Source organism: Chelmon rostratus, chromosome 10, assembly GCF_017976325.1.
Source record: "Chelmon rostratus isolate fCheRos1 chromosome 10, fCheRos1.pri, whole genome shotgun sequence".
NCBI lineage: Eukaryota > Metazoa > Chordata > Actinopteri > Chaetodontiformes > Chaetodontidae > Chelmon > Chelmon rostratus.
The window spans coordinates 21,473,672-21,493,609 of NC_055667.1; the positions used below are offsets into that span (position 1 = coordinate 21,473,672).

The 19,938-nt window shown below is 39.7% G+C and overlaps 2 protein-coding genes across 2 annotated transcripts; both read left to right on the forward strand.

Annotated features, from left to right (window-relative positions):
- The first annotated feature begins 1,248 nt into the window (after window positions 1–1,248).
- Window positions 1,249–15,070, forward strand: LOC121612456 (forkhead box protein P1-B-like). Its single transcript, XM_041945346.1, has 16 exons — window positions 1,249–1,354; window positions 3,998–4,138; window positions 7,875–8,012; window positions 8,110–8,199; window positions 9,274–9,394; window positions 9,613–9,718; window positions 9,829–9,936; window positions 10,282–10,369; window positions 10,767–10,844; window positions 10,944–11,139; window positions 11,401–11,477; window positions 11,649–11,750; window positions 11,873–12,000; window positions 13,441–13,495; window positions 13,692–13,858; window positions 13,972–15,070. Exons 2-16 carry the CDS (start codon window positions 4,013–4,015, stop codon window positions 14,132–14,134), a joined length of 1,743 nt encoding a protein of 580 aa, XP_041801280.1. The 5' UTR covers window positions 1,249–1,354; window positions 3,998–4,012; the 3' UTR covers window positions 14,135–15,070.
- Window positions 15,071–16,831: 1,761 nt separating this feature from the next.
- LOC121613414 (myoD family inhibitor domain-containing protein 2-like) lies at window positions 16,832–17,427 on the forward strand. Its single transcript, XM_041946800.1, has 2 exons — window positions 16,832–17,060; window positions 17,165–17,427. The coding sequence occupies exons 1-2, from the start codon at window positions 16,832–16,834 to the stop codon at window positions 17,425–17,427; spliced, it is 492 nt and encodes a 163-aa protein (XP_041802734.1).
- Window positions 17,428–19,938: the final 2,511 nt, after the last annotated feature.

The window sequence follows — 19,938 nt, forward strand, 5'->3', positions numbered from 1 at the left end:
GTCCCTATTAAGGAACAGAATACTATCCATTAATGTAGTTACATTAACTCAATTATGCAAATTATCTCAATGAATATGGGAATTCGAAGGTGTACATTTTTTTTATAACAACAAATTTTATCTTGCAGTATTTTAATAACTGCAAGGCATTTCATAGCCATGGGTAAAACAGACACTGTGGATTTTAAACTGAGGCACTGAAATGCTTTTTTTTTTTTTTTTTTTACATGGGCTCATGCTCATAGCTCACTTCAGGAGTAGGAAGCCATTTGATGGCAGCCAGAGGGAAAATGTGTCCCTCTTGTGGTTGCATCAAAGCATGGACATAAAAAATAGATTACATGTAGACTACCTTTGGAACGACACGTGACTGTAATTGCATGTAGATATATAATCCGATAAAGATACGTTGTTATTGCAGTGATCATTAAGTGCATCACCATGGGTATCAGCCTGCCTCTATATACTAAACTTGTTCACAGGAATGAGCAGGGGGCTTGTACTGATCTACATTTGGATTGTACAAACTAGGACGAAATGTCTTTTTATGACCGATACTCTGATGCGGGGAGACATTGCTGTTGAACATCTGCCTTTGCACTGAGACGCCTCCCTGCGTTCATCCGGTTACTGCAAGCTTTAGTTTGAGGGTGAGTGTTAGGATATTTTAAAACAATCAACTGACGTATAATATCACATCTTCTAGGACGATGACTCTTCTCCAAATTCTAAACCATTTAACTATTAATTTCCATTTTATTAGAACAGCAGTGATGAGCACATCATTTAGTAAATATCGTCAATTTTTAAGGCTCTGATATTTCTCCTTTTACTGGTTATTTTTTCGAGAACAAAGAAATAATTTGGATTTTTCTCTCTCTGTTTTAGTCAATTGCCCAGTTGATCTAATAAATGGCTCTTGCAAGATCCACGAAGAAATCGATAGTTTCATTTAGGAGGTCACTCACTTTTATCTGCTCTTTTTTGGAATAATGGTAGTTTTGGAGAATTTATTTGCTTCTTAATTTTTTTTCCTTATTCTAAAATGGAAATAATTTTTTTTACACATAAATCATGGAGGAGTCATCCAGCATACTAGGTTTTAATTGTCCTTTTCTACAAAGAGGCTGATATTACTTGTTTTAGAACTGTTTCTGTGGGTGTGAATCATAATTCAGGATGATCAGAAAACGGTCTCGCGTGTGAACGTGACGTCACCATTGTTTACTTTTCCATAAGCCACGCCCTCTGTTAGCAACTTGTGGCTAGCTCGCTACCAAGGAAGGCACTGCTCCGAGATTCATTCTTCAGACACCACCCCGAGTCAAAAGACTGTCCGCCCGCACATAATTCGGTGAGTAAACGTCACTTCAGCAGCGCACCGACACTCACTGAGTGAATATTGAATGTAACGTTAGATTCACTGCGATATTGGCGGGTGGCAAAACGAAGAGAAGAGAGAAACGTTTCTTAAGCTAGCGTCAGGAGGACAGGCTGCTAGCTTTTGTTACTGTTATCATAAACGCCATCCGCAAGCTTGCTTGAAAACTGTTCGCTAGTCTAGCTAACATAGGTTATTAAAGACAGCGGGTATATAACACTAGGTTCTCTGCATTGTTAACACACTTTTTAACCTCCTGTTTTGTCTCTATAAATGCCTCGTTACAGGCTCAACGCAAACCTCAGACCGCAGTGGTTGGGGTCAACGGATGTCGATTCCGTTCACATTGCGTTAAGCTAACTGAATATTAAATCGTATCATAACTAATCAGATTGACGTTACATCAGATAACGTTCATTCAGAAGTATAACATTTTAGACGTTGATTGTGAAATGGTCGGCTGTGCACTGTGTTGTGGAGGAAGGTGTAGCTAAGTGAACTCCAGACAATATGAGCTTCCTAAATGTGCTCCGACTTTCTACAGTGTTAACTCTTACTTACACGGCCGAGTCAATCCATTTTTAAAATGTACTCACTGATGATCAATCGCACATCGAAGACGATAGCAATGTAAAGACTTGACACTAAAATGTCTTTGATCCGAACACGTTGTAGTTGGAGGTAATATTCTTGTCTAACCTTGGCTGGAAAATGGGAAACTTGGATACAGCGGTGACATTTATGTGGTTGTGAAACGTTTTTACCGTGATAAAATACTGATGTTAGAAAGCACTCCAGCATAAAGCTATATGTAGCTAAATATCATAGATAAGATTTGTTGTTAATTACACTCAATTACACTAAATTCTTATGAATTTTGGAGGATCTTTTGGATATTTTTCTGTATCATTCCTATCCAGTTGTTGTTTAAGCATCACTGATCTAAATGTGCATTAGTTTAAGGGGATTTTATGGTTTAATCTTCTCTATGTTTACCACAGTGGTTTTAAAGCTCATATGTGAAACCGGTTGTCAAAAAATATATTCTTCAGGGAGAGGGTGTATATTGTTTACTCTTTCTTAAGGAAAGGCCTCTTTGCAGTATTTCCTTTGCATCTTTTGAAGAATGGTGGCCCCACAGCTGGAGAGTTGCCCCTGTGGTGAGAGCACTTTAAATGCAGTAAAAAATAATCGTGGGCTTATTACAGAGTCCATCCAAAAAAAAAAAAAAAAACAGCTGCATCGTAGCACAGCTTTTCAATTATCATAAAACAGCAGTTTCCAGACAATATTTGTGTTTTAAAATGTTGCATAATGGAACTGATGTGGAATGGACCCAATAGTCGGCCTGGTTTTTACAACTAAAATCACCCCTGACATCTTCAAAAATGTCTACAGGAAACACTGCCCTTTGTCTTCAGAATTAATCCTGATCCTGAAAGCAAAAGTAAACAGAGTGCAAAACCAACACCAACAACTGCCTGTTTTAATTTGATTTGGAATTACAAGAATTACACCAGCTTTAGCCATCTAAATTAAATTTAGCACTTTGTTAATCCATGTTTGGGAAATTCAGTTTTTCCACTCTTTTTATATTTTTTAATTCCGGACAAAGCCCTGTTATGGTGAGATGTCAGAGTGACTCCAAGTCCACACTCTGGTTCCTAGGCCAAGTCTGTACAGACTGAGCTGCAGCCATCCCGTTTAAGTTATGACTTGTCTATGAATGACACATTGCTGCAGCTAGACATAACTTTCTTTTCAGTAGTCATCAGTAAGTCATTTTCAAATACAGGAAACACTGTGTGCCCCCCCTTCTTTAATGTGTTTGTAGCTAACTGGTACAGTTTTGGTCATGAGTTTATCTGAGTGTATATAGTCTAATCAGATCACCTGTCAGATGATGCCTAAATGTTGATGTCGGCCATCAGTGGTGCCTAACTGATTGATTGATTGAGAAATGGATTTCAGTATGTAACTTAGATAGTTGGGTAACCCTGAAAATAATGACATTATGCTTGGGGCTATGTGGTCTGTTCCATTTGAGGCTTTCTGTGTAGGTTTCCATCTGCTCACATTATTTGTTTGCCCACTTTATTTACCTTTGTTTATGCTGCTTAGGGTTTGACTCAAACACTCCCAAGCTGTATACATAAAAGCCTACTTGTGCATTGTACTACCTGCCACAGCCGTTTATCGCACCACCTGGTTAATGGTAAATTGTTCCAGAAGGAAGATATGTTTGCACATAAACACGGACCCAGGGCCCCTGTGTTTACAGTAGTCATGGCAGCACTTGGTTATTCAACAAATAGACCTAGCATGATCCTCTCTCACTTGTAGAAGAGAATGTTTGTCTTGGTGGGCAGAGCTTTACTTTTAGTGCTGTTGCTTAACACAAGTTAAGTTTCTTTGACACGGTGAAATACTACATTATTGGGCCATTTCAGAATCTATATTATTAAATTTTTCTGTGAGAATGGCACTCTTGTCACCTTGTGAAGTAAAAGCCTTGTCAAACACATCCAGAAAGCGGTATCCTGTTTGCTCTCTGTATTTCATTATATTGTTCTGCTTTATCCAGTTGCTTTCATTTATCCTTATTTCCTTTCTCAGGTCAGTGAAGTCCAGATGCATGAGTCTGGGTCAGAACCAACAAGCCACACCATTCCAGCAAGTCAGACAGAGAACGGGAATAATACTGAGAATGAGAGTCGACTGAGGAGCAGCCAGACTCCTCCTCCAGAGGCTCCCAGGGTCAGTCATCCCCAGCTGCATCCGTTAATTTTTTACAAATGTTGTCATATATGTAGTGTTGAGACTTTGCACGTTCCACATAAATGTGACACAAAGATATGTACATATGTAGAACTGAGATGGTTTGCTGATTAATTGATTAGTAGTTCCAAAGAAAATTAGGCTACAGCTATTTTGATAGTTGATAATTTGTTTCAGTCCTCTTTCAAGCAAAAATGCTTGACATTTCTAGATTCCAGCTTACCAGCTGTGAAGATTTGTCAACCGGATATCTTTGCACTTTGGGCCATTGTTGGGACAAAACAAATACCATAATTAAAGATGTCTCCTTGTACTCTGGGAAATTGTGATGGACATTTTTGTATTTTGACAAGATGAATTAATTAAGAAAATAATTGAAATTATTTGAAGTTGCATCCTTATTCAAATACATTTGTTTTTGGGAGTCAATGTAGTGCAATTGTTATATTATATTACCGAGATTATCATTAAAAGATTTGTACAAAACAGTCAAAATTCTAACAAACATATGGTGAAATTGAAAACAAGTATCTTCGACAGGATCTTCAACAGGACTTGCTGCTTTTCTTTGCTTCTTATGATGATAAACTGAACATCTTTTGATTTTGGACTGTCCTTTGCACAAAACAAGCAATTCTAAAACTTCACTTGGACTTTTTGTAGACCCAACGATTAAGCAAAAAGATGATTGGCTGATTCTTAGATAATGAATCATTAGTTGCAGCTCTGATGACAAATAGTGTTCTCAGAAAAGTTTTGTTTTCCATGTTGTGTGCAGTTTTGCTACTATGTTACAACACCGAACAGCAAGTCTGGGACACGTAGCTGTTTGTTCTCAATGCTACAAATATGTGTTGCAGCTGCTTTTACTTCGCTAACCTGTTCATTACAGTTACTTAGACTGCATTTGAATTGATGTACAGCTGGTCTGGAATCCAAACGTCACCATCTTTTCTTGTCAGTATTCATACACACACCAGGTAGATGATGATAGTGGACACAGGGCAGACAGCATACTGCTGTATGAGAGTGATGGGTACTTTGTTTTGTTAACATTAACATGTACCTCTGAACCTTTCATTTTGACTGTGTCTCTCTAAACTGCAGTGTTTTTTATTTCTGCTGAGGGGGAGTACAGGGATGGGGGGAGGTTGCACTGAGGCTTAGAAAGGGAGGGAGAGCACAACTCCTGGTGGGCGGAGGGATCAGTGTTGTATTGTTAGTTTTGTTTATGCTCACATCATTTAGGCAAGTGAGGATTGTCAGGCAGAACATTGTTGCTGAGCAGCATTTTTTTTTCCAGTGCCAAGACAGACTTTTCAATGGAGACCATCAGGTTTGTCAAACTCTTTCCATATTTGGTTTGTGAGATTATAATAAGAGGTTAGATTTTTGATCAGGTTTTAATTGTTCGAATGTGTATCCATGGTTGGTCCATGTATTTCCATGGTTGCATAATTAAACATTTTTAGATCTCATTTTATTAAGTCTTAAGTTGAGTTTATTACAAAGTATGTGTGTTTTTACAGATGCCACCCCCTCTTGGGCCACACCCATGACGGCATTTTAGTTAGTATTAAATCTCATAAGGGAAGGCATTTGTGTTTGTTTTTCTGCAAGTTTTCATTGTTCCTATTTGCTGTCAGTCATCTCAGAGTTCACAAGACCAGTCTTGCGGGAACAGATCTGTGTTTACACTCAGTTGCTCACTGGTATGACTTTCAACAATAACAACAACAGAAGATGTTTGGACTTGCTGGCTACCATGGCAACAGGGATTAGGCAAAGGCTGTTGTTGTGTTGATGGTGTCCACAGAAAAATAGAGGGGCCAACTGGCTGTGTTTGTGGGATAGACCTGTTTTCATTGCTTTGGTGGCCACCTCTGCAGCATTGAATTTCATAAGAAAGGACAAACTAGGAGGCAGTCATCTGTTATTGTTAGCCCAAAGCCTGTGTGAAATTCACTGTCAGTTTGTTTACCCGATTCAAAACAGACTCTGCCTTGGAGAGAAATGTTTGTTTGTGGTTCAGACCTTAATTAAAATACGAATCTCAAGTTCTGTTTTCATAAACATGCTCTGTGTGCTTTTTTATTCATTATTTATATCTCTGTGCAATTTTGATTACTCTGTTTATGTTTACTGTAAACATCCCTTGAGCTGTGAGGCTTGACAGTGAGGGGGGTGGTGTGGTAATTGCTGCATGCCTAGCAGAGGATGTTGTTGTTGTTTTTGTGGTCCTGGTTGTTGTTGTTTTGATGGAGCTCTAATTCCCTTAAGCCATCCAGTGTTGTTGTTGTTGTTGTTGTTTGGTTCATTTTTAGCTGTAATGGCAGTTGGGTGAAGTTCAACTCGCTAGATTGACCAGTGAACTGAGAATACTAAATAGGCAGCACTGTGAGTAGCTATAAATCTCTTTTTGAATTTGAGTAAGAGGCATAGGAGTCGAACTGCAATCATAAATCGATTCATTGACTGGCAGAAAATTTAACTGCAACCATTTTGACAGTTGAATTTTTGTTTTAGTAATTTTTAAGCTACTATGTCAGCTGGTTCCAGCCTGTCAAATGTGAGTTTTGATTCTTTTCTTTGTCATATATGATTGTAAACGTATTATATTTGGTTTTTGAACTGTTGCTCAGACAAAGCAAGACATCTGAAGACGACACCATGGGCAGTGGGAAATTATAAGAAGCATTTTTTACTATTTTCTGACATTTTATAGACAATGCGAACAGTCGATTGAGCAAGAAAATAATTGTCAGATTAATCAATAATGAAACTAATCATTAGTTACAGCCCTACATAGAAATAGATTAGATAGTTTGATGTTTCGTGTATGTACATTGGGGTCCATAACAAGTCATTGTCCATAATCTGGTGTCTACAGTACACACACTATATTTACATTATGCAGTTACAGGGAAATAGGAGATACGGACATGTTGACACTGATATAATCCCATTCTGCAGTTCGTTTACTGTTTTTATTATATCTTTCAGTTGTTATTTTTATTCTTTTTTATATTTATAAAGTGTGTTGAGGCTATGCAGTGTAAGTAACTGTCCTTTTACTTTACCTAGTACCATATTAAACAAAGCACTAAAGTGTAAAATATTTGATGCTGCGTACAGAAGAGCTTTTTTTTCCTTTAACATGAGGGCGCACAACTGCAGTTGGCTGAGAGAACAGAGACTCTTGCGAGAGAGCACATGATTCCTTGTGTGTGTGCATAAATTTCACAAATAACACCGTTCAGCTGTGGAAACTTACTTAGACCTGTTTATTTCAGTTTCCGTTGACGCTGTACTTGGGATTTTGTTATTTAGGATACAAGGATGGACCACTACAAGGGATGTTGGTCGTTTTTATCCTGCCACACTGCTGTCACAGTGAAACCTTTCTGCTCTGAAGTCTTTGTCACGGACATGTGCTCTTGTTAACAGCCCCGTCAGGAACTTTGTTAAACGATGGACCAAAAAATCGGGTTACTCCAGCAGAACTGTAGCGGTCTCCTGATCCTTTATCCTGATTAAAGAGATACAGTTTCTTGTTTACATGTAAACACACTGATCGTCTGCACTAGAATGCAGTCCTAATAGGTTGAATGAAAGCAGCTTGCACACACACACCCAGAACAGCCTTTATCTTCCTATTTTTGTGGATTTTAACTTGCCGTTCTGTTTTGTTTCGCCCCCCCCCCCAATGACGCAGGTTCCAGTGTCGTTGTCGATGATGACCCCACCAGCAGAGGCCCCACAGCAGCTGCAGCAGACATCACAACAGCAGATCCTCAGTCCCCAGCAGCTCCAAGCCCTCCTCCAGCAGCAGAAAGCACTCATGTTACACCAGGTAATGTATCTTTAGAACCGGTATGTGTTTGTCACAGTCCACACGCAGCGCAGGGCTGTTATTTGTCTTAACTCAAATTTCATCTGCATTTCTGCAGCAACAAATTCAAGAGGTCTTCAAGAATCAGCAAGAGCAGCTAAATATGCAGCTGCTGCAACAGAAGAATGCTGGGATTGTTAGTCAAGAGGTAACAGTTATTCATTATAGCATTATTTTTTTTTCAGTTCATGATTACATAGCCACAAGGATAATCCATTTCTGAATCGGGGACAAGTTTGATTCAGTTCTGAAGTACTTAACACGAAGCTTGGAGTAATTGTTAGAAACAGTTACTCATACCACACAGCCTGGAAAATCTCTTTGAAAATGTTCAGTGTCTGTGATGACAAGGAGTAACTTTTGAGGGTGAAGCTGTAACAATAACAGATCTGGATTACATCTGTGTTTTTCGCTAAATTGTCATGATTTCCAATTAGTTTAAAGGTTGTTGCTTGCCATTATTCATGTCAGGGTCATTGGGATCATTTAAGGGATCACATGTTCAGAAACTACATGTTGCTCTGTCCCCGTACCCACATTTGTGGTCTTGTGGACTAATGTGCCTATCTGAGTGTCAGCAAAGTGTGCGTGTCATGTTCAAGAAAGCCAAAGCCACAGCACAGTTAACTCACACATCAGTTGTTTGCATGTATTTGCATGACGGTATGATATCATCAATCTTAGCTATCCCAGCATGTTCTGAAATCCTCCATTCAGTTGTGGTCTGTTGACGTAGATTCACAACACAAGTTGGCACTTGACTGAGTGAACAAGGCAGACGGTTTGGTAATTTGATGTGCTCTAAAAACTAAAATGGAGGAAAATTGCCAGTGTTTGTTTCTGCTCACAGTGTTTGGCCAACAGAGAATATTTAAATTATTGAAAATAAATAAGCAGCACAAGACTCGATCACTGCTCGGATGGACATTTTTTCCTTCTTTAAGGAGCTAATGACATTAAGATGATTTCATTACCTTGTAAGTTAAATGATTGAAAGCGCCTGAAGTTATGGTTGCCTAGTCATGTAGAGCTTTGTGTGTGTCACATTTTCAACCCTACAAAATATGTCCTGTGTGATCATACGCATTCTCAATCATTGAATGAATTTATATTAGATAAAGATTTCTTTCTTGAAACAAGCTGTAGATGTCAGACCATATTTTGGTATGCAGAATGAGGAGGGCATTTCCTCATGGATGATGTGTTATCTCTCCGTCATCAGCTGACAGCCCAGCAGATTGCCATTCAGCAGCAGCTCCTCCAGGTGCAGCAGCAACATCTCCTCACCCTGCAGAGACAAGGGCTGCTGTCTGTCCTTCCCACCAGCCCCATTACAGCCCCAGGTATGCTGTGTTACTGCATTGCTGTTAAATGAAATAAAATACTCTCAAGTACAGTAGTTGGTGTTCACGTGTGTTATTTTAAGCAAGGTGCATCTAACAAACTAGAAACTGAGGGTATACTAGATTTTGATTTTAGCCTCTATCTTTAGCCAAGCGAGTCCTGCAAATGTAATTAGTACAAAACACCATAAACAGGTGTACTATATATGCGTTTTCAGGCTGTGAGAATGGTAGCATCCTGTCCGCTGGTGGAGACACCAGAGAGTCTTCCATTCAACAGTCTGCCACCAACGGTCATCACACTCTTCTGAAGAGGAAAGAAAGGTGCTTTAGTCATTTCTACTGTTTCTATATATCCTCTATTTGTTGTGATTGAGCATCAACATTCACGTTGACTGTGGCATGTATCATTAATGGTTGACTTTTTGTTGCAGTGTGTCACTGGATGAAAGCTCACAGAATAGCCATCCTCTGTATGGAAATGGCATGTGTAAGTGGCCCGGCTGTGAGACCGTCTTTGGAGACTTTCAGGCGTTTCTCAAGTGAGTGGTGAAACTTTGTATATCTCTTAACTGACATGATGTTCGATCGCACCTGTCATGATGTGCTGTGGCACAGACATAGTGATTATATACAGGAAACAATGTATGTTCTGCATTTTATATACAGGAGCTGCACATGTGACAGTCAGCATTCGTCTAAAACATTATTTCCTCTTATTTTACTATTAATTTAATATTTTTGTGGTGTAAAAATGTTTTTCATGTTGATATGAATTTATGATTGAAGTCCCAATGATTTAGCACTTTTAGATCAGTACCACAACGCTCAACATGAAACAAAGTGTCCCTGAAGCATGCTGTGATATTGAGTTTGTTTGTCTGCAGACATTTGAACAGTGAACATACACTGGATGACAAGAGCACAGCGCAGTGTCGAGTTCAGATGCAAGTGGTTCAGCAGTTGGAACTGCAGGTACGCATATGATTGATTGTCATTTAACCAAGCCTTTCATTTCTTTTTTCAGACCAAACAACAAAATTGGACATTGCATGTTTGATTTATTAATAGTGGTTTACTTTTACAAATATAACCATTGATTGGTAGAGTTGTGTACCCAGTCCTTTTTTAAATGATTGAAAAAGAAAAGGAAGAGCTTTCTAAAAACTCTGACAGTGAATGCTGGTTAAATGTCAGCAGTGGTGGTGTTTTCACACCAGGCCTGGAAACAGAAGTGATGCCTTTAGATAATTACACCTTCCAGGATGCCAAAAAAGAAGTAATTCCCACTCCAAATGTAATTTCCTCATGTAGCACAAGCCGTGAATTCACAAACTCTGAACTTCTATTTCGGTCTCCTCATCTAACACAGTTGAAGAAGGACAAAGAACGACTGCAGGCTATGATGGCTCATCTCAAGTCCTCTGAACCCAAACCCGCAGCACAGCCTGTAAGTACCTGCTGTGACTCTTTCCCCCAATTAAAATAAATATTGTTTTGCTTGTAACTACACTGACGTTTTCCTGACTTGGCTGCTTTGTTTTTTCAGGTCAATCTGGTGTCTAATGTATCCTTCTCCCAGGCAACATTGCCCAAAGGCCCTCCTCCTATGAGCGTGTCTCAGAGTGCCACGGCACCATCCACACCCCTGACGCCGCTCTCTGAATCCCCTTCAGTCCTCACTCCCAATAGCATGTTCACTGGAACCCCTGTACGGAGGCGATATAGCCGCTCAGTGAGCCAAGGTAACAGTCAGAACAATTAGAACTTAATTATTAGGAAGCGTTTTATTGCTGGTTTCGAGCTGAAACATGCTTCTGTTAAGATGCACGTAAATGTAGTTTCGTAGGGTACAGACAAAGGGTTCATTTTCTTCTTCTTTGTAATTACTTTTATTTCAGTTTTATTATTTATTCTATGTCGATTGTGATTTTTTTTCTTCTTTGTTTCTTGTTCTTTTTGTATATGTTTATGTATAAATATTGCATGTTTATGTCTTTCCACAGATATAGTTGATAATAAGGAGTTCTACTTGAGCACAGAAGTTAGACCCCCATTTACATATGCTTCTCTCATAAGACAGGTAACGTGTGCTTCACCCCTTTAACATGGCCACAGAAATGTTCAAATACTGTTGAAAAGAAGAATTCACACATTTGCATGAGAGTAGTGGCCTTCCAAACTGTAATGAAGCAGATGCATATTTTTATTGATTTATTTCTAGTATCTCTTACATGCCCTTCGTCTCTTTCAGGCTATATTTGAATCACCTCGCAATCAGCTGACATTAAATGAAATCTACAACTGGTTCACAAGAAACTTTGCATATTTCAGGCGCAATGCAGCCACTTGGAAGGTATGAACTCTTTTGTATATTCTGCGTCTTTGGATAATAATATATAAAACAGAAAAAGTGTGTGGAAACGTTTGGTCGCATTTACGTTAAATTTCCCTGCATTCTTTTCTGCAATCTTCCAGAATGCCGTCAGACATAATCTCAGCCTCCATAAGTGCTTTGTACGTTTGGAAAACGTAAAGGGAGCTGTGTGGACCGTAGATGAGATTGAGTTCCACAGAAGAAGGCCACAGAAGACTGCTGGTAATGGGTAGGTGCACATGGAAAGGCAGCCAGAACCCTGTGTGTTCTCAGATATAGCTAGGAGTCATCAGAATCCTGACATTTTTGGCCTTCTAGCTCCACCTCATCAGTGCGCACAGTGTTTACTATAAGCAAGCGTGCTATAGACAAAATCAAATTTGACAGGTTCACACAAGCAAATGGATGCCTTTGCGAACAAAGTGAGGCACCACATCCGTTGCAGGTTGCACTGTCAGCAGGCGGTCAAAAATGCCATCTGGTTTGTCATGTCTTGCCACAATGACTCAAACTCTTCACTTGTGTGTATTTAATTAAACAAGCAGGCCTGGAAGCACAGTGTGTATGTTGGCAGTTGCTCAGAGTGTTTGAGGGCATTAGCCACGCCCCTTGTAGTTACCGTTGCTATGTCAGTCAAGTTTCCCATTTGAACACAGCACAGAATGGGTTGTGTGATAAAGGTAGCAGTTTTGCTCTTGAAATTCTTCAGGATTTTTGAAACAATAGATCCCTGATTTCAGACAGAGGAGGACAAAGGAGGCATGTTATTTCTGCCGCAGACTGATGATTGCTTTGGTTGGAATGACAGATTAACTGGCAGATTTTTTTCCACTTGTAGTGAGCAAACTAATTAAGCTAATGTTAGCAACAGGAGTTGGTTCAAACACATTCTCCTACAGACTTTTTAATGTTTCCAGCTGACCTGTTGTAAAATAAGAACCATGAGAAAGCGCTTTTAAATATTCACTTATTGTCTACATGCATAGTACTGTATTACAAGACTGTAAGTCAGCATCTTCACCAGTTGATAATCGAGTTAAATATATGGAAGTAAAGAATCAGAATCCTTGCACAGTGCAGAGATTTGTAGTACCAGTGTTAGAAGTATGATGAGGAAAATGTGAGATCAGGCTGGTATTTCATTCCGACATTACCCTGTTTACCAGCTCACCTTACGTGCTTGGGCAAACAACACTGAGGTTAGATTTGTACTTTATTGTTTGTTTGTATTTTCAGTATGTTACAACAGGATCTGGACTAACCGCTTGTTTGGCAAATGTAACGCAGTGTCAGGTGCCAAGTTTGGTTGCTCCAGAGTTAGCCGGGCATGGTGATGTTCACAGCTTACGTTAGAGCAGATGAACACATGCGTCTGCTCTTTTGTTTTTAGAGGGGTTTACAAAAAGACACCACCCTCTAAACTTTTAAGAGACACTATACTGAGTAGTAACTATAGTAACGTGTGAAGAAATCCAAGGCTTGACAGGCCCACCCTGTTTCGGTTGCTAAACTGTGATTGGACAATCACTGATCGGGGAGGAGTTTAATGATCCACCAGTTAGTGAAGTGCACCAAATATTGCCGCCCTCAAGTAAAATGCTTATCTCAGCCCCTTTAGGCGTTGATGCTAAATTAAAGATAACTTTTTGTTGCATCTCTGTTCTAACAGATCTCTGCTGAAGAACTCACAGAACCGTCAGAGTTTAGCTGGGTCTGCTCCTCAGGTAAGAGACATCTGATATGTCAAGCTTTATTTTGGAATAGTGTATTGTAGATGAAGATGATGTATTCAAAATGAGCCTGTTGCAGTGTACATACAAAGCTGCAGTGCAGTGCAGAGCCCCTATACGAGAAATTGCGTTTGTCTGAAAGTTGTCCCAGCTGCATCAGTTTAAAACCTGAGAATCTTACATTTTGCAGAGTGGTGGACCAGACGGCAGCAACTCTCTCTGCAACCCAGCCTCTATGGGGAGCATCCCGTTGCACTCCCTGCCCCACATTCTCCAGGAGCAGATGAATGGAGCCCTTGCTAATGGATCTGGATACCAAAGTGACAGCAGTGCAACACAGTCCCCTCCACAAGCTTTGTAAGTGTCAGCTCCCTGATCTCTTTATTGTGTTTGACTCAGCTGTGGTTTAACGTTAATTATGTGATCTCAAGTCCTGATTACAATTTGTTTCTGCGTGATCATTAAACCAGCATTAAAGAGGAGCAGGAGGATGAGGAGATATGTGAAAATTATCCCTACGAATCTCCGGAGAGCACAGACGAGCATGGCCACAGCCCAGAGATGAACCAAGATGAAGACAACGGCAGCCCGGAGAGGCCCAGCCTTCATTTCGACCGCGTGCCTTCTCTCTGACTATGAGGTCCAAGTTCTCCGCTGCAAGGCCGCCTCACTCACAGCCTGTGTGACTTTGTGTTCCAAAAGTTTCCACAAACAACTGCTTCATCCACATAGCCAAACACTCTCTTCTTGGAGATTTTTTTTGTATTTATCTGCATTTATTATTTTTTTTTGTTGTTAATCTAGCTCTTGATTCTTTCTGTACAGTAGAGTGAGATCACAAAATTTGTGAAACTGTCTGTTCATGATTTTTCTTATTTTATTAGCTGTGCACAAAAGGACCATGATGAGCAGAGAAGCCAAAGGAAAGGGAACATTGATAGTTAGCACTTGAGAATGAAAAGCCCCCCCCCCGTATAGCTACTTTATGCTATATTGGGGTCACACTACCTGATTTTATTTTAGTAGTCCTGATGTATAAAAATTTGTAGACAAAGTACAAAAAAACATGTTGCTTTAAAGATGAAAATGTTCACTGCCAACATGATCTGATATATTTGTATTTATGGTATAATCAATTGATCAAAAAATAAGTAGCTTCTTTATACTTGTTGGTCTTTTTCACCCCTTCCACGAGCATTGTTGAATTCGCTCTAACTGAGCTTGTAAAAGTAGATATAATAGATTTACCATTACTGTAAACCAATGCATCTCTATGAATAATAAATTCCTCCTGATAAATGTATTTGCTGTTTGTGTGTTTGGTGGTAAACCGTCATCATTGTTTCACATGATGAAATTATGGCGGGGTGCAGTTTTTGACTGAATAACAGCCCTGCGACTCAGTAATGACTTCTTAATGGAGGGAAAGCAGGAAAGCAAATGCTCTGGGTGGCAAACCTTCCACTGTGGTACTGTGGTATGTCTGCTTTATAAATCCTATAAATCGGCCTGTGCGCTGTCAGCAAATGTGGTATAACAAGTCATTTACATTGTTGTTGCTGGACGCACTGCTTGAGCCAAGGTAATAAATTGCCATAAGATAATTCTGTGCAAGTCTTGTCTGTCATTACTTGCTATATCGAGGTGTTTGATAAGTGGCCTGGCTTGGCTTTCTATTGACGTAATGCCATAATTGAATGGATCCTCCATGCATTATGCCATCACGGATTTGTAGCTTTGCTTCCTGAGTGGCGAGTATTGATCGATGTGGAGTGTGCTCAAGAGGTGGGTGTGTGCATGATGATGGGAGGTGCTGAAGCTCAGAGGGGTTCACAGTTGCAGATGCCACGGATAACACTGTTGGATATTTAACCAGTGCAGACAGGTAATCGTATACGTAATTTATTTGGCAGAATTCATAGAGGAAGATGTGTTGTGTTTTTCAACCTCAGTAAACTGGCACTTTGGGAAACATCCCCTGCACGATTCATTAACTTAACATGAAAACAGGATGTTGCAATAACGATTTACTGCTTTAGCCTTGAGTCAAGTTATTAAGGTTATTCTAATACCTAAATTCAAGCAGTGATGTGTGTCTCATTCCATGTGTAATCTCTCCACTTTGCTCTGCCCAAGATGACAACTTCCTTAAAGCTTCCTGTGAATGATGAGGATTGTGTCGAGCTTGAGAAAGTAGGGGACCATGTGTCTGATGGTAGGTCGCAGTTGTTTTCTCCATGGCTGATCTGGCTAGACGCTGCAAAGTGATATGAAAGGAAATGCCACCCAGCTTGTTAGTCATTATGCATCCTCCTTGCTAACCTGTCATCCCCCTCCTCCATCCCCTAGTAGCAGTGAGTGCAGGGGCATGTTACTCTAGTCTGCCTGAATCTTTGATGCTTTATCTGGCTAATGTTTGTGCAAGTTACAATCCACGTCCCCGGCTACCGCTCTGAAATATCAGTAGCCTAACTGTGCTGTGTATCGATTAATCCATGGCACTGTCCGTGGTGCTGAAGTAGTAGACAGATTGGTAATTGTGCCTTTTTCTCTCAGTCCCGCCCTTCTGTCAGTTTCAACTAGGATCTATAATATTCTCTCAACTATATAATGTTAATACTCAATTCTGTACTACAGAGCAACCTTTATAATCTATTGAGTAGTGTCACCTTCATGATCAAAGTCAAGTAGTAATATGTAGTCTCGGAAGAGTGAGAGGATCATAGAGACACACTGCTGCCTGTAGTATTCCTATAATATTTCTATGATCATTCATGAGCACCTGTCCTGCTGAAAATACACCCCCAGACCCATGAGGGTTTGGATTAGCTAAACCTAACACTAACTCTCCCACTGCCCCCCCCCCCTTTTAAAATCAAACACATCACTGACTGCTGCTTGAATGGAGTGATTGTTAGTTACAACTAGAATAAAAGTGAGGAAGTTAAAATAGTAGAGTGATTGATAGTAGTGGTGCATGCCAAATGCTCTATTTTCACACACAGTATATATTTTCCTCTGGCCCAGTTCAATCCAGGAAACTAGATCCAAATAAAAGCTTGCAAATCAATAAATCTCTCCCTGCTCAAGTTTTATTGAGCAAGCCTCCTCCATTATAAGCTCCGAGTCTCACCTCCCTGACATACTGCATGTTAATGGTGTTCTGAATAATTAAAACTGCCTCACAGAACATCTAAGTAACGTCTGACAGACTGGACTGGGTGCTGAACCGCCACAGAATTTTTATAACACCAGTTATGTTTATGCATCCAAAAATCATCTGTGTATTGCTTGTATCATCCTCTTAAAGGAAGCGTCCCCAAGCCAGTTATGGGCAGCCCATCAAGAAGGACGATGGGCAGCAAGTCGGTCAGTGGGGTACGCAGGCTGAGCACCATCTCTGAGCAAGAACCAGACAAGCTGGACACCGATTGTAGTTCCCATGATCCCAGGGGAGGCAGCGAATGGGGTGGATCAAGCTTCTCTATGTGTTCTGACAAGTTTAAAAACAGCAGCAGTCATTTTTCCTCTGATGATTCATACCAGCCTGACACTGGAGGTATTGTTTAGCTCCACAATAGTTGATGTAATTAAACTGAGAAACCCTGAAACTTTTTTAAACCACTAATCTTCTCTTCTATTCTACCTTGTCACTGCCGCAAGATGACTGTGCAGCACTTCTTCTCGCTTGTCTGCATTGCCGTTTCCACGAGTTAATGGTCCTGCTACCAGACACGTGTGAGAGGGCTGTGAGCCGCTGTTTTCCCTCATACAACTACATCAAGGCGTCCAGTGAGAGAGACGCGCAGGGAAAGGATTGCTGCAATTACAAGCTGGAACTTGAGTGTAACTGCTGTGGTTCCTGCAAGGACGCAGGAGAACTTTTAGAACTGGCCATGGAGATATCAGAGGTGTGCTATCGCTGAGAAACACCCTCCCAGTCACCTCTGAGCTGCAGACACAATAAGTTGACTTCAAACAAAATCACAAACATTAGCATCTTGAATGCTCAGCAAACAGCATGACTCTCTCATCTTGTTCACATTTATGTAATAAATTGGCTGCATTACTAAGGGTTTTTATATCAGGCTCAGGTGGAAATTCACATGACTTTTAGCTTGCGTGCCTCAATATTATTCAAGCAGGCAACTACTGCCACCCTTTGAAACAGTGTAGAGTTGATTGTTATAATGTGTCGGCCTCCTCAGTTGTTGTTACAGCCACAATCGCCCCACTGAGCAAAGTAATCAGGTACCAACATTCTGTCCTGTCAGGGTGGAGAAGGGGACAGGAGTGCAGAGCAAGGACAGTTACAGTATGTGTGACTGCATGCTTGCCACTCTATGTTACTGTTTCACTTCATAAAGCATGACAGTTTCGGCTGAAGACATTTAAGAGACTGAGGAATAGTTTAATCTGGGCAGTGCTAGCTGACAGAAGGACTGGATGCTAAAATATCAGTATAGAATGGACATAGATTTATGTCATTCATTTTTAATTTAAGGTTTTTTTTCAGGGACACTGCATAATAATCAACATTACTCTGTTAGCCAAAAAGCAAATATTCAACTGTTAAAACTAGTCTTTTTGTCATTTATTGTAAAAACAAAAACAAAAAAGACAAACATATGAATATGAATATGAATGGGTTTGCATGTTCAATGCCACTGTAAATGATTTTAATTAGGCACACATATTAAATATATATACAGCAGCATAATGTTATACCTCTCGGGTCATGTGTGAAACATGGACTGTAATGTATTCAGATCCTATTGTTAATTAAAAATACCATAAAAGTACTCTATTACTAGTAAAACTTGTGCATTTAAATTTTATTTAAAAGAGTGCACTACTGATTTAGCATTGTACTTCTGCAACATTGTCAGACTGGACAGTTTTTTAAGACAGCATCAACACTAATGCAGCAGAATCAGAGATAATCAGTACCTTTATTCCACCCGTTCTTCTGTCAAAACCTGGGACCTACATTACCCACAATGCAACTCGACCGCCGATCTTTCCGTTGGTGATTCAGGTGCGTTATGCTAATAGCGGCTAATGTATCTTTAAACTAACTTGTTTCCACTTAATAGCAAAATATTTATTAATGTTACCTTTTCATGCATGTCCTTGCTGAAGTCAAATGTTAATGTTGGCATGGTGTTACAATAAGTGACCCATCAACAACTGGTGGGAACATTAACTGATCCTAACTTTACGCCAAAGCTAGCGAGTGGGCTGTTTGCTGGCAAATGTACTGAATGTCTGCCAGCTAGCTAATGCTCCGACAGCAATTCATTATTCAACATTGCGAGATGATAACCATTCATAAAATTAGCATTTTCACAACACGTTACAAAACCATCAAAATCAGCAGTGATATAGTCAGTGAATCACTCGTACTACATTATGTTTTCCCACATTTTAATACATTTGAAAGTAAAGAAAAGTGAGGCAGTGAACAGTTTGACATTGATTGTACCTGCCCACAGCAGTCGAGCAGCAGCGTCTGCTGGGGTACGGCAACACCATGTGGACAAACCACAGGCAGAACTGCTGTATACCATAATACTAGAACCGGTGGAAATAATAATATTTGTTAATTCTGGTATATAGATATTTGATTGTCAAGTTTTTAATAAACAAAAGCACAAAAGACAAACAAACAAAAAAGATAAGAAAAGTAACATGAATTTGAGTCTTTATTTATTGAATTTATAACTACGGCTATAACAATGACTATAGTTCGTTAATTTGTGTGAACAAGCTTTTATCTTGTTGGTTCAAGTTTAAAAAATATCTGTCGGGACTTCAGAGGCTCCTGGAGTTTCCCACAAGCACCCGAACACATATACACAATAACAGTCTCTTCCTGCAAAATATTCTTCTGACAAGAAAACATGAGGACAAGAAAAACATACATGATGGAAACTTCCTGTTTGTCTTTAATGCATGTCAAAATGAGACAACGGTGATTTCTTTTTATGATAATGTAAACAAGGCTAACCACTGGGAAGGTTAGCATTGAATTCAGTCTTGACCTTCTTACACCAACAGCTTGACTTATTGACACGCCACTATACCAGCATTAACAGGAGCAGCTGCGAGTTCTTCATGTCAAATGAAATTACAACTCTTAGTGCTTTAAGTTTAAGTCATATTATTGTCTTTATTTCCCTGTGTTCATGTACTTGAACTTTTTTATCACTTTACCTGGTTTTATTTTCATTTATTTTGCAAAGCACTCTGTAACGTTAAGTTAAAAGTGCTACGTGAATAAAATTTGGAATTATTATTATTATTGAAATTGCTCTCTCAAGTTAACTCAGTTACTTGTACAGTTTCAAGACATGTAGGACAACTGACTGAAGTTCACTTAAATCACATTTTTAAAGCAGCATCAGAATGTAGGTTTTGAAGTTGAAGTAGCTGAA

Excerpts from the sequence above, each read along its gene's own strand:
- LOC121613414 (XM_041946800.1), top strand. The coding sequence starts at position 16,832 with ATGGGCAGCCCATCAAGAAGGACGATGGGCAGCAAGTCGGTCAGTGGG. Across the intron at positions 17,061-17,164 it reads ATACCAGCCTGACACTGGAG|ATGACTGTGCAGCACTTCTT; the intron begins GTATTGTTTAGC and ends CACTGCCGCAAG.
- LOC121612456 (XM_041945346.1), top strand. The coding sequence starts at position 4,013 with ATGCATGAGTCTGGGTCAGAACCAACAAGCCACACCATTCCAGCAAGT. Across the intron at positions 10,845-10,943 it reads CCAAACCCGCAGCACAGCCT|GTCAATCTGGTGTCTAATGT; the intron begins GTAAGTACCTGC and ends TTGTTTTTTCAG. Across the intron at positions 11,751-11,872 it reads GCAATGCAGCCACTTGGAAG|AATGCCGTCAGACATAATCT; the intron begins GTATGAACTCTT and ends GCAATCTTCCAG.